The 14,932-nt window shown below is 46.1% G+C and overlaps 1 protein-coding gene across 2 annotated transcripts in view; it reads right to left on the bottom strand.

Annotated features, from left to right (window-relative positions):
- Axin1 (axin 1) overlaps nucleotides 1–11,278 on the bottom strand; it is a 47,825-nt gene extending 36,547 nt beyond the window's left edge. For both annotated transcript variants that reach the window (XM_019206999.2, XM_019207001.2), the window contains exon 1: nucleotides 10,322–11,278. In XM_019206999.2, the coding sequence (XP_019062544.1) occupies nucleotides 10,322–11,199 (878 nt within the window). In that variant the 5' untranslated portion in view covers nucleotides 11,200–11,278. The remainder of the gene's footprint in view (nucleotides 1–10,321) is intronic.
- Between the last annotated feature and the right edge of the window lie 3,654 nt (nucleotides 11,279–14,932).

The following is a 14,932-nucleotide window of genomic DNA, read 5'->3' as shown; positions in this document are numbered from 1 at the left end:
TGCCTTTGCCATCCTTCCACCCCTTACCTTTACATCAGCTTCACAACCACAAGGGCGTCTGTCTGCTCTGGTCAAGGGTGAGCCGAAGCGCCTGAGAGGACTCAGTACACAACACGCGCAACGAGGAGATGAACGCACGCGTGACTCTTCAACTGGCAGGGGTGCAGGCATGCAGTGCGATCTTTTCCTGTATGTGCAAACTTCGCTTTTGGGGAGCTCTCTTCGGTCTCTAAAACACTGTGCCTGTAATACCAATCCACTGACAGGAAAGGGACTAGCTTTCTTCTCTAAGATGAACAGAGGTCCTCGACAAGGTCTGGTAAGAAAACCATGAGTTACACAAGAGAGCTGCATGCCCACACTTACCCGCAAGACCCCAATGCTTCCGGTTGTATCCCCTGTGAGATAATCTGCTGCACAGAATGCTGCACTCCTTAAAACAGGAGTTTTTACTGAAGGCATCCTAAAGTAAACTTCCACGGAAAAGAACCCTCGGCTGTGCAGCCACTTCTAGCGACATAAGAATCACACTGCCCGCTCTAGTGTGCTGTGCTCCACATGTCCTTTTACTCCACTCAATTCCATGTTGCTGAAAACAGGCACTGTCTAGGCAGCACTGTACCATGGCTGGATGCCAGCGCCTGGCCTTGTCCACGCCCCTCCAGGCCTTACAACTCCACTCTCCGGGGCACACAAGATAAGACAACCCTCTTAGGAAATACTCAAAGCTCCTGGTTTAGGGAAACAGGCAGAGGGAAGGCAGAATGAAAATTAGGATGGGAACAGAAATGAGGTCTACATCTGTATACTAACCCACTGCATCCCAGAGTTCCAATGACACAGAATAAGATGTGTTGTTTTCAAGATGAAGCAAATCACCCCAAAAGACAAACTGTAGTACTGACCTCCAAGATGCCCAAGTGAAAAAATAGACTGAACACTTTAAGTAACCCAACCAAAAAGGCCCTTTCGATCAGGCATGATTACAGGTGCCTACCTATAATCGCCATATAATAGGGAGGCTGAGGCCCCAAGTTTGAGGCCACCTAGTCAATTTAGGAGACCCTGTCTCAAAATCAAATTTTAAAAGGACTAAGGATGCAGCTCAGTGGTAGAATGTTTGTATAAGGCCCTATGTTCAATCCCCACAATCACGAAAGAAAGAAGGCCCTTCCCCCCAGAGCCTTCACATGGTATCTTCACACTTAAGTAAGAGGAAATAGCCAAGGACCATCAATGGTAAAACCTCACACCAGAAAGATAGAAAACAAAACAAACCCTTAGGAAAGATCAGGAAACAAACACTACATTATGCAGAAAGCAGTATAAAACATCAATTGACAAAATCACAATTAACAGTTTCAGGAAGACTTTTAAATGTTCCTTATAAGAGAAAAACTATTTTTAGAGTATATATTCAGAAAATAAGAGTAGGAAAACAATATGATAGATTATAAACAACAACAACAAAAATGAATGGAAAATAGGATTTAAAATTTAAAGGATCCAACTGGGTGTGGTGGCGCATGCCTGTAATTCCAGGACTCTGAGAGGCTGAGACAGGTGGATCTCGGTGAGTTCGAGACCAGCCTGAGCTACATAGTGAGTTCCAGGTCAGTTTCAACCACAGAGTGAGGACCCCCCCCCCGTCTCAAAAAAACAAACAAAACAAACAAACAAAAGGCATCAGAGCCGGGCATGTAGCTCTGTGGCACTGTGCCTGCCTGACAAGTGCAAGGTCCTGAGTTCGATTCCTGATATGGGGGGGTATAAAACAAACAAACAAAAAAAGGCAGTAAAATAATCCTAGAACTAAAGGACATGTTTCCTCTGCACAATGAAGGAAAAAAGCCCCAGGGACTGGGCATGGTGGCTAAGGCTGAGGCAGGAGGATCTCCAGGACTCTGAGGTCAGTCTGGGAATACATAGCAAGATTCTATCTCAAAACCACCCCCAAAGGCCCCAAAGCAAAATACAGTATTATGAAACAAAACTGTTAACAAAGAATGCAACCAAAAAAAATCACAAGACAGGGAAGAAGTCACAGCCACAGGACGTGAGCAGAATGAGTCACACCTGTCTAGCACACTCCAGAGCAGAGATGCAACACCTCAAGCTTTAAGGAAATGTCACCCAACCAAGTCTAGGCCCAGCCAGGTTACCCCCAAGCACATTCGGCATCTGCATGTAACAATAACACCACAGTACCCCAGTAACACAGCACCCAGCACCACAGCAGCCCAATAACACAGTACCTAGTACCATGGAACACCTGAAAAGTAACTATTGGAATGTATAAGGCCTGTCTTCCAGAGTAGTTTATCTGATGGGTTTTACAGTGAAGAAAAATATACTCATTTGTATTTTATAGTGCTAATGGAGTGTATAGGAAAATTTATGTCAGAAAATCAAGTATTGGGCCACGGATGTAGCTCAGTGTCACCACGACCACCTGGCAAGTACTAAATCCTGAGTTCGATCCCCAGTAACGAGGGGAGCATATAGCTCAATGTAAAGGCCCTGGATTCAACCCCAGTACCAAAAACAAACAAAAAATCACACTAAAATCATGCAAGAAAGGAACTGTGAGCCCACCATGCAGGCACACACCCAGTACTCTAGGTGGCTAAGGCAGAAGGATTGACACAAGTTTGAGGCCAGCCAGGGCTATACAGTGATTTAAAGACAGCCTGAACTGAGAGACTGTCTCTTTAAAAAAAAAGTTCAAATCTAAGCTGGGCAATTTAGTGACTTAGGGAGAACTTGTCTCAAAATTTTAAAAAAAGAAAAGGGGCATGGTGCTGGGGATATAGCTCAGTAGGAAAGCCCTGGGTTCAATCCTCAGCACGCGCGCGCACACACACACACACACACACACACACACACAGGAAAGGTGTGGCCCAACTTGGCCCAGTAATAAAAAACACCAACCTATAAATATATTAGGACATGGGGTAGGGAAGGAGGCCTCCAGCCAGTGATGACAGCGCATGCCTATAATCCCAGATCTCAGGAGGCTAGAGCAGGAAAATAGCTGCAAGTTCAAGGCCAGCCTGGGGTACATAGTGAACTTAAGGCCAGCCTGAACTAAATAGTGAGACCCTGTCTCAAACAATAAATAAATAAATAGGAGGCCCCCAAAGATAGTGGTAGGAGCACATGATGAAGAACACAACCATGAGAGACTACCTGTGTCTCCCCTTCCTATGCTGAATCCTAACCCTAGTGTAGCTCAATGGAGCAATGAATTAGGCTAAATGACAACACAGGTGGGTGAGGTACACAGTCACCTTTACAAACTCCCTACGCACCCTCCTAACCTTGTACCCCAAACAAAGGCCTTATCTGCTTTGTTTTGCCTTGCCTGCCCTGCCTTTCTTCTCATTTCTCTTTGTGGGCTAAAGATTGAACTGAAAGCCTCATGCATGCAGGGCATTCTGAGTTATTTCTGCAAAATACATACCTTTTGGAATTAGGAGGGTTTGAGAGGATGCTGAGTGGCTCACAAAGGAGTGTATTCTTGATGAGATGCAGTGAGATAAGCAAAACTGATTTCCTTCCACATGCACTGAGGCCTCACACTGGACACCCTCTGAAAGAACTGCTAGGCTGCCCCACTTCCTAACCATCACCCCGACAGCCACATCCTATTCTCCTAACAGCTGCCAGATACACATAAGTCAGGATTTTAGGAAAGACTGACAAAACAAATGAATAAGAACCAAATTCAAATCTCTACGTGATACTGACTCGAGCACAAACGTGTGGGCAGCTAGGTCACCAGGCAGTTGATCTATGGGTGCAGCTCAGTGCCAAGCAAGACCATATAGATCTCATCATGAAGCAGATGCGGGCCGGCACCCTATGCCAAACACACCAACTCATGCCCTCCTGAAGCAGCTGGCTGCCAAGGAAGATCCTGAGCAGTGCAGTCCAGACAGCTCCCATAAACACTGTCCACTCAAGTGCCCACTGCATATGCCTCCATTCATAAGCACATCTGAGCAGGAGCAGGCACCAGCATCATGACTCCCAGAGCTCAGGACTGGACCTGACCCAGGTAAACAGACCTGTCTGCTGTAGAATTCTTCAGTCTAAAAGCTAATCACGTCTTGGCGGGAGATGGACACTCAACAGGCCACTCGAGAGTCTCCCAAACACTTTGGCCCTTCTGAGAAGGGGGAAATCCTTTCTCTCAAAGCTTCAACCAGCTGTGTACTAGGAGAAAATGTGGTACTTTATTATTGATCACTGTCAGTATTGTTATTATATTACTATTTTTATTAAACCTCTCTCAAAGTAAGAGAGGCAAAATCTCCTCAAATGCCACATTCCAAGAAGGACAGACCATGATGCTCTGAGAAGCAGCAAGTAACCAATAAAGCCAACAACTGTGGAAGAAAAAACAATAAAAATTGGCATGAAATTTGTGGGCTCTGTAGAAAACTAACAGATGGGCCAAGGATTTAGCTCAGTGGTGCTGCACCTGCCTCGAAAGCACAAGGTCCTGAGTTCAATACCTGATACAAAAAAAAAAAAAAAAAAAATCTGACTACGGAGCTTCACATGACTAAGCAGAAAGTGCAACTTTTGAGTTCTACCCTAACAATACAAATGCAGGCAGTACAGTGGGTCACCTATAACCCAGGCACCTTGGGTCTTACTCCGGACATGTGGAAAGACCCTGTAGCCCTGGAGAGGAAACATCACTTATACACGGTCCCTCTGGCACCACAGAGACCCATCAGGAGGCTCTTCCAATGACCTGGGTGGGAGCATCATGGGAACAGTGGAGTCAACACCTAGAAGTGAGACTAGGGCTGGCACTGAACTGGATTTGGGGTAAGGCAGGAATCAAAGTGCTCTGGGTGACCTGGTGACGGTGATGCCACTTCTGAGATTAGAAAGCTCAGAAGAGATACACGTTTGCGGTGGGGAATTAATATGACTCACTCCAAGAAGTCTCATTATTAAAATCTGAAGGCCAGCAATTTAGCTCAGTGGTTCCACCGTCTACCTCCCAAGTGCAAGGTCCTGAATTCGATCCCCAGTACCAAAAAAATATAACTAATTAATTAAAATAAAATCTGAATGTGTCAGTCATTTATAATCCCAGCGCTCAGGAGGCTGAGACAGGAGGACTACATAGTGAGACCTTGTCTCCAAAAGAATTTTTTTTAAGGGTTTTTTTTTTTTTTTTTGGCAGTACTAGGGACTAAACCCAGGGCTTCACAACATACTAAGCAAGTGCTCTACCACTGAGCAACATGCCCAACCCTTATTATTTTTTTATTTTGTGTCAGCCTTGCTAAATTGCCCAGGCTGATCTTGAATTTGCAATACTCCTGCCTCAGCCTCCTAATGAGGTGAGAATAAAGGTGTGCACCACCATGCCTGGTGACAAAAAATATTTCCTTTTGGATCTGGATCAAACATGGAAAATGCACATTCCAAAGAAGACCACAAAAGGTGTACACTAGCGCACATCTGTGCAGCTGACTTCTTGGCACAACACAGAACCTCTCATTCCACAATCCACTGGGGAGAAGCATGAGTTCTAGGAGGGCCAACAAGCCACCTAGCCACCAAAGTGAATGAGAACACTCACCAACTCTCACTTTGTGAATACCAGAACTATATATGATGGCTGTCTGGCAATGTCTTCAGTCCCCTGGTCTGGGATCGTCTGTTCAGGAAAGGAGCTCACTCCTTTAGACCAGGCACATGTCTGAAAGGTGGTGGGGACAGTGGCAGGACCATGCCCCCCCTCTGTTTGGACAGCAGTAGGAGAAAGTCAGCGGGTGCCAGGGAGGTCAGACTTTAAAAAGAAGCTGCCTTCTGTCACCAATGGCGACAAAGAGAATATGCTAAGCTGCCCAGGACAGCCTTGAATTTACTCAGTCAAATCAGTCTACCCATAATGTCCTGTGCCCTTTGTGTTCAAGCTCAGGCGTTGCAGCCTGCAATCTCCTCTGCAGGTCACTTTACTCCTTTAGTTCAGAACTCAAGGTCAATCTTCCAAATAAACTCTGTGCACATTTTGGGAACTTTTTAGAATTTCTGCTCTCTCTCTCTTTTTTTTTTTTTTGGTACCGGGGATTGAACGCAGGACCTTGCACTTGCAGGGCAGGCAGAGAAACCACTGAGCTAAATCCCCAGCTAGAATTTCTTCTCTTGACCTTTTAAGCCATCACCAGAAATAGCTAATACACAGCAGGTCTGACAGTTTCTCAGGCAAACTGCAAGGGGCCTGGAACACAAGGACTGGTCATCACCTGTAAAGGACTCTCATGTTTTCTAAGTGGTCAGGAGCCGCTTGCCAGGAACCCAGCCAAACCACTGTGTCATTACTGCTGTTAACAGCAACTGTGGCTCATTCTCTGGCAATGGCTGTGGCAATCAGTCCTAAATGGGAGTTCCTCACTGGCCCAGGAAAACACAAGAAAATATCCAGGGAGGGGTCAGGGATTTAGCTCAGTGGTTCCACTGCCAGCCTCACAAGCACAAGGACCTGAGTTTGATCCCCGGTACCACAAAAAAGAGAAAGAAAGAAAAAAAAGAAAATATCCAGGGAGACCCTGTCTTCAGGGAAATACTCAGCCAGCAAGGAATGTAAGAGGAGCAAACAGAAGTAGAAAAGCATCTGAAAGGTTAGAGTGAAAACCAGTAGATAGTTGGCTATAGGACTGAGGCAGCTGGGCTGGCTTCAGGCCTGACCCAAAGGACCTGGCAGGAAAAAGAAAGTCAGACCAGCTTGATGGCCCCTGTAAGCCAAGCCAACCTGCAGAAAGGAATAAAACCCACGCCTGCCAACTGGTCTGTTACAGTCCCTGTATCCAACTGCCAATTCATTCAATAAATAGCCCAGAAGCCTGCTAATTCACACCAATTAAAATGGCAAAACGAACCAACCCAAGTTATGTTCAAAGTTCATGGACAATGAGCAATAAAAATAGGAAATGTCTTCAAAAAATGCAAAGAAGAAAGGTGCCAGGGAGCAGTCTGTAAAACGCAGGCACAGGGGTTCAAAGCAATAGCAAGTGAGCAGAAATAGGCCAAGAGTATCAGGTTTCTCAGTTTTGACAGAGAGCTGTGTAAAAAATTCATTTGACTCTCTCAAGCACTCAACACTATATGAAAATCACCACCGCATATACATAATAACAAGGACAGGAGCAGCATCACCAAGGGCACAAAAGAAGAGATTCCTACACTGACGGGAAGTAGTAGGGAGGCCAGTGCCTGAGCCCCTCAGTGTCTCAGGTGCAACATATCCTTCCATACAGATTTGATATTATAGTTGATATTAACCAGCTCTCCACAGTAAAGGCTTCCCCAGCAAGTGAGGTTCAGCTCCAGGGCCACCCCTGGTGGATGCTCCCTGCTTGCCTAATCAGCACCTGCTCTCCTCTTCCTTTTCCCTATCAGCCACATTCCTCCTTTGGTGGACCACTCTTCCCCTACTGGTTTGGGTGTATCACTTCACTTTCCCTCCGGGATGGCCCTACTGTTTGAGCCCAAGGCACAGCCTCAGGCTCTTAGCGCAGCTGAGACACACAGGATCAGCAGCAACATCAGTGTACCCCTACTCTAAGCAATTGCAGGACCTTCCTTTGCTGCTGTGGAAAACACTTATAAAACAATGACACGTAGAGCTCAAGCTTGCAGCAGTCATCTTCAACAAAGCCAGTCACCAGGAAGGCAGGGTCAGTGACACACAAGGAAAAGAGCTGCGTCCTAATCAAAGCACATGCCACTGGAGTCACCAATCCCAGTACTGCTTAAGCCCAGGTGAGTTGTATTTTCCATTGTCCCAACCTAGTGCTTCTAACTGCATGCCTTTACGTGACAAGTAGATTACTGCCTCCAAATGAGACACGTCTGGCAGGACTGTAGCTAGTAGTAGGGCACTAGTTAGTGGTTGGATCCCTAGAAGAGCAAAACAAAACACACACAAACAAAAACAAAGCAACACACTATGGAGCTTTGGCTAACAATGACTCCAACATCAGAGACTATCAAAGCACAACACCACACCACAGGTGCCTCAAGCTAGAGAATATGGATGGCAAAAAGGACCCCTTAACACCAGGGTCCCTCTGCCACCAGCAGCTCCACAACAGCAAATAAGCCAGACTGACTCCATCCTCACAGCTGTACATCATCCGACAGAAGCCCAAGTTCTGCTGACTTCACAGCAAGGCTGCCTGTTACAATGGAGCAAGCCAAAAACAGGAACAGAACTGGGGTCAATTTATTTTCCTATATCCCAGCCTCAAACTTAGTGCCTTTCTTAAAAAATAAAAATGAGGGCCGGGGATTTAGCTCTGCGGTTCGGTGGCCTGCCTTGCAAGCGCAAGGACCCGAGTTCAATCCCCGGTACCAAAAAAATAAATAAATAAAAATGTTTCTAATCAAACTTGAAAACTTTTAGGTTAGGTTTTAGAAACTGTCCTCAACACAGAGACTGCCTGGCAAGCGTGAGGTCCTGAGTTTGATCTCAGGTACCAAAAAAAAAATAAACTGTCTTTAATTAACAGGATAATTCATATAAAACATTCTATCCTAAAGCACATAGCATTTGGTTAAGGACAATGAGCAAAAGGAACACCTTGAATCATGTCACCTAAACTAGAAGTCTAACACTCAGAAGTGTTAATTCTGTACTGATGAACTAGCCACAGTCTTCACTATATCTATCCATCAGAGCCTCACACTGCATGACAGGTTTTCAATTTCATGCTTAAGTCAGCAGGGGTCCATGAACTCCAGGCCTTCAAAGTGTCACAGGCTGAGTCCCCAGGCACCAATCTAGGAAAATGAGTGGGAAACACAAGTATCTACTCAGAAAGGTAACAGACACCAACCTTAATCGAACAAGCCTCTTGTAACCACATAAGAATTATAGAGAAGAATGAAGAAACAGGTTTCAAAGCTGTAGAAACTGTACAATAGCATTATTGCTTCCCCAAGCTGCAGGTGGGCCGACACAAACACTCAGAACAATCAGAACACCCTGGGCTGCTGTGCAAACTCTACACTACAGCACTGATACTGCTTACAAGGAAAAAAGGTCCATTGCTGGAGCTGCAAGCTCTGCTGCTGGGAGATTTGAATGGCTCTGATAACTCACCACACAGAAACCCAGTCCCACCTCATCTCCAACTCAGGCTCCAGGAAAAACCTCAGAAGATGGTTATAAAATCCAATCAACAAGCTGAGTGAACTGGCATACTCCTGTAATCCCAACATTTAAGAGACTAAGGCAGGAGGACCACCAAAACTTCAAGGCCAGCCTGGGCTACATAGTGAGTCTTAGGCTAGCCTGAAATACATACTGAGACCCTATCTCAAAAAAATACAAACAAACACATACACACTCATGCACATGCACAAAACCAATCAAGCCAGGCACAGTGGTACACACCTGTAATTCCAATACTTAGGAGACTGAAGAAGTAGAATCACAAGATTGAGGCCCCTCTGTGTTACTCAGTGAGTTCAAGACCAGCCTAACAAAGACCCTGACCCCAAAAACAAATAAAGCAAGCAAACAAACAGAAATGAAACAACCATTATATTTGGTATGGTGGCACACACCTGTAATCCTAGCTATTCAGGAGGATCCCAGATTTTGAGCCAAGCCTGGACAACTTAGAGACCCTGTCTCAAAAGTGAAAAAATAGGGCCAGGGATTTAGCTCAGTGGTTCCATCACCTACATCACAAGCGCAAGGTTCCAAGTTTTATCCCTGGTACCAAAAAATAAAATAAAGTGAAAAAATAAAAAGTAAAATTTGAAAAAGGCTAGAAACAGAGCTCAGTGTGAAAGCCCTAGGTTCAATGCCCAGTGGGGGGGGTGGTGCCAGAAGTCCCTAAATATGGATGCACTGGAATGTCTGCTTCTCCTTTATCAAGTTCAAAGGATGATGTCTCTAAATCCGTCCCATGCAAAAGGACCAGCATTTTTTGCTCAAGGATAAAGTAAACATCATTATGATTTCTAAGAATTCCCATGTTCCTAATGATTCACAAAACCATACATAACGTCAGTTCTTTTTTTGGGGGCGGGGGAGTTCAGAAATCGAACTCAGGACCTTGCACTTCAGGCAGGCAGTGACACCACTGAGCTAAGTCCTCGGCCCCATAAAGTCAGTTCTTGATAACAGTGTTCTCAACATTACAGATATTAAAAATATCTAACAAATGTGAAGGTATCACGAACAGAAAATAAAGCCATTATCCAGCCACACTTTTCCCTTGCTCCTTCTCCAAGTTTTGGAGGTGAGTACAGAAAATGGAAACCTTGTGCCCAGACTCACCTGAACTCTCTGCCTTCGCTGTACCGTCTGCTCGAGGAGGCCCTTGGGGTGGCTGTCTCCAGGAGCAGCTTCTGAGTGAGCCTGCTGGGGGGACACGAGTCTCTGCCACTGTCCTCCTCAGCATCTTGGTCACATTTCCACTCCTCATCTTCATTCAAAGTAGGCAGGTATCCAGATATGCCCTTCCCTGTCCCTGACCCCGAGCTCTGGTCACTGCAGACCTTCGGGCTCTCAGACCCTGTCCTCGTGTACTCCAAATAGATGTCGGACTTGAGGAAGGAAGGGTAGGTGTTTTCCTCCATAGTGGACTGGATTTCTGTCTGGGCCTGGTCGAACATGGCAGGGTCAATCAGCTGCTTCACAACACAGTCCTTTATGAAGCTCTTTGTGGCTGGCTTGGTTTGCCTGGACACAATGCCATTGCTATCCAGGATGTACTTTCGGTAGATGGCTCGTGCCAGCTTCAGCCTCTTCTCCTCATTTGAGCCACAGGGTTCAAGCTTTCTGAAACCACTGCAGGCAAACCAGAAGTCCAGCAGGTCAGCACAGCCCTCCTGCTGCAGAAACGTCCTAAACAGGCTGATCCCATCTTGGTCATCCAGTAAGGAATGCAGCGACTCAGCCCACCTCAAGTATGGTGGGGTGGGGGAGGCGCTGCCCTCAGGCTCGTACCCCAGATCCAGATCTGAGCGCCTTGGGGTGGCGGTAGAGGTCTCACCTTTAATGCCGGTGACTTTCCCAGGACAGAAACTGTGGCTGGCAGGCCTTGGCTCTGTGGACACCAGTTCTCCTTCCTCACCAGGCACTGGGGGTCGGGGGGCATCTTCGGTGAAACTCGCTCCAATGTCCAAGGGGAAACCCTGTTCTTGGATATTCATTTTGGGACTCTGTGCGTCAATGAACAATGAGCGCTGCAACCTAATACATCAGTACTTACGGCTCCAAAGGGAATCAATCTGTCCTGTTGAAACCATTAAGAGGACAAGGATTAGGAAAGGTGGTCCACGGAATCACAACCAGAGGTTCCCTAGAGACAAAGCTTGCAGTGATGCCCTCCCATTCACACTCAAAACAGAAACTCACTGTAAATTTCCAACAGAGACATTTTGGCCACAAGGCTTGTTCTACATTAAGACAACTTCTGGAAATGTTACAACTACAAGAATGCCTCTCATACTAAGTGAATTCCAAGAACACAGAGGACACCTCTCCCTTCAAGTGTCCTTTCTGTGAAAACCTCACAGAGAGACCAGGGGTCTGAAGATCTCTCATCCTACCTGAAGAGATGAGTGACCAGGAGGGCAGAAGGCCGGAAGAACGAAAGCAATGAGCTGATACCTCATACACGAGAAATGTCATCCCCCCCAACCCTGGCAACTCTCAGAGATAGAAAAGAGGCATATGACAGACCCTAAGGCAGGTGTGCAACGTCCCTGTCCCACAGCCTGAGTGTCTTCTGCCTACTCCATCACTTCACAACTGAAATGTCTTGCAACATGGGCAAGCACACAGCAAAGTGCATCTCTTGTTCTCAACACATACCCAAAAGAGTAGGTAATCACGGGTCACTTCAATTCCACAGACCAAGTAACAGACAGACATGGCCACGTGCAAAGACATTCTGCTGTCATCAATGCAGACAGTCTTAGAAATGAGAAAGCTGTACAGTACTTAGCTGTCAGTGCTTCTTCTATGAATACCCTTTTGTTAGTGACTGGGAACTTTAAGGAACAGAGAAGGTACACAAAAAAATGAAAACCAAATCCAAGTATGCTTTTGAGTGAAAGAATCATACAGCTCATACAATTTTTTTTTTTTTTGGAGACAGGGTCTCACTATATAATTCAGGTTGGCCTTGACCTCACTATGTAGCCCAGGCTGACCTCAAATCCACAGAAATCCTCCTGCCTCAGCCTTCTGAGTACTGGGATTACAAGTTTGCACCACCATGCCCTGCAGCTCATATGATTAATTCTATAAAATGAAACCAAACCACTCATCCTCTTAGAGGTCACCCAACTGCAGTTTTTATGCAGCTGCTCCTACAAGCCTATAGGACTGTGCAAAAGGCTGCCCTGGTTTCTAACCCATGGTCTTTTGGTCCTTCCTGCTACATCCTACAGGAGCCCACAGAGCCATGAGCCCTGGTTATGACTCTCAATCTAGCCAAGGAGGAGACTGCAATACAGCTTGCCACGATGCAAGTGGTCCTGGCAACAGAGGGATGGAGGAGGTGTTTTCCACGTCAGGACTAAACGCTTGAAGCACTGAATAAGCCACACAGTGCAAAATAAATCCCTAAAGCCAACACCACTCCACACTGCTGGGCCCCAGCCTCCACAAAATCTACCCCCAACACCTGGGCACTGGGGCCCTTCTCCTGCCAAGAGCTGCTGATGGCTAGAAGGAAGACACATGTAAAGATGGAGGTTAGGTCACAATTATGTGTCCTAAATAGCATCTCTGTAGCTAATAACTTCTTAGGTAGGCTATCATCTCAGCCTGAGTGGGACCAGCCTGTTTTTTAAGGTCAAGGCCCTGTGGGCTGTGGCCCTCTGCTGCTCACAGACTCCTCTCCCTCAACTGAGGTCACTTTTTAAGAACCTGCTAGAATGGAGTAAGCATCCTGCAGCTCCACACCAACTCATGATGGCTAGCATCGTTTTGTCTAGACTCCTACCCCAAGAAAAAAAGGTCCCCAAAACACCTGACCTTGCTCATATAGACCCACAGCAGTCCAATATCCTTGAGAAAGAACCAAGGCACTGGAAACTAAAAAGCAGTTAAACAGACAGGGTTCAAATCAGAGGCTACTTACTGTTGCTCTTCTCAGGTGCTCCTTTTCCATATAAATCACTCAGCAAGGTTCTCCACAGCTAACACAGCCTTGCAACCAAGGGGAACCGGGAACATTTACCTCACTGACAAACAGAAGGAAGCCACTCACCCCAGACACCAGACACTACCTTTTCACAGATGGTGACCTCTCCAGAAACAGTAGCAAATTCGACATGCAGCCCTTGATTAAAGAACTACAACTGTTGTTCAAAACTCACATTTTATGTCATGGGTGAACCAAGTCCATCCTACTAATTTCAAAGTACATTTGAGAGGCCAGAGGAAGTATGTCTCACAATTTGCATCTATTTTTGGCTGTCAACTGACACAAGACCTCTAGTGTCCCTGAAAACAAGTGAACAACCCCACAAATTACTGATGTTGAAACACTCCAATTCCCAAAACCTCTAGGCTTCCACAGGGAAACACCTAATGTTCAGGGCACACATATGCACCCTTTACATAAAGCAGCAATGTCAATTTGGGTGAGAGTTCAAAGCCCTTAAGTACCAAATCTGGCCCACAGCCTGTAACCGCCATCAATAAAGTGATTTCTATAAAGGAAACCTACAAGTGTGATACCATATTTAAAATTCCCTTAGGCACTGCTGAGCCACACACCCCTGGGTACCATGGCAGCAAGCTCGATCCTAAAAGCATGTGCATTTATTTTACTCAAATACAACTTTCAAAGTTCTGTTTTACATGGAGTGTGGATGTAGCCACCCAACATTTTCTTATCTGTTGACTAAACTCTTTAAGGATCACATATAAACCATCCCCCGTTTCTTAAATTCTCAATGATCAATGTAGCCTAAAAAAGTCCACTTAGTTTCTGTAAAGCAAGAAATCTAAGACAAGTCAACATCTGATGAAAATCAAACAAAAACTGTGCTGTGTCCTTTCCCACCTTTGTCCCTGAATAAAAAAGTTCCTAAAACTGGAACCTGCCAATGCTGGCAATCTTGGGTAGTCAAGGTTACACTGCATGTATTCTCTGAAACAGGGCCTGTGGGTCCAGGCAACATGCATGTGAGCAAAAAGGAGGGCTATGTGCGCGTGCGCGCACAGACAGACAGACACACACACACACAAACACAATGAGAACCCTTTTTAAATTATCTTGCAGAAAGGCTGAGAAAAAAAATCTCTAGAGGATAGAATGTATCTTTCCTCAACTCTCTTCATACTAGGCTAAAAGTGTGTAGCTCTGGTTTCATGGGGGGCTGAATTCAAAGTGTTTGGTGAGGATAGAATCCAAGACTGACCCCAGGGGGTATGGACGCCAGGGCAACTGGATACTCCAACAGCCAAACCACAGCCTGGACCCAGACTGTGCCCTCCTTGGGTTGCAGACTGGCTCATTCGCACAATTTCGAGGGGTGGGGGCGATATGAAGGGGAGGAAGGACCACTGCACACACTGCCTGACCCTAGCAGCTAACCTATACCCCACTCAACCCCTAAACATGTCTGAGGCCCTGGAACTACAACAAACACCCTACACCGCAACAAACATACTTAGGTGCACACCCTCCCCCTCCTCAAAATCCTGGGTCTTCTTCCTTTCCCTATTCACACACCCCAATGCCCAGGTCCTCGCCTCCCACAAGCCGTTTAACATCCCCTCTCCTGCACAACACTCTTTCACAGCTTCTCAAAGTACACAACTTCCTAGCGCACTAGTCAAGTCCTCAGGCCTCCAAGCACACCTTCGGAACCGCACATTTCCCACCACACACACACACACACACACACACACACACACACACAC

Source organism: Fukomys damarensis, unplaced genomic scaffold (genome assembly GCF_012274545.1).
Source record: "Fukomys damarensis isolate Sample0158 unplaced genomic scaffold, DMR_v1.0_HiC HiC_scaffold_34, whole genome shotgun sequence".
Lineage (NCBI taxonomy): Eukaryota > Metazoa > Chordata > Mammalia > Rodentia > Bathyergidae > Fukomys > Fukomys damarensis.
Note: the sequence above shows the minus strand (reverse complement) of the source record. Positions and strands in the feature narration are given on the sequence as shown.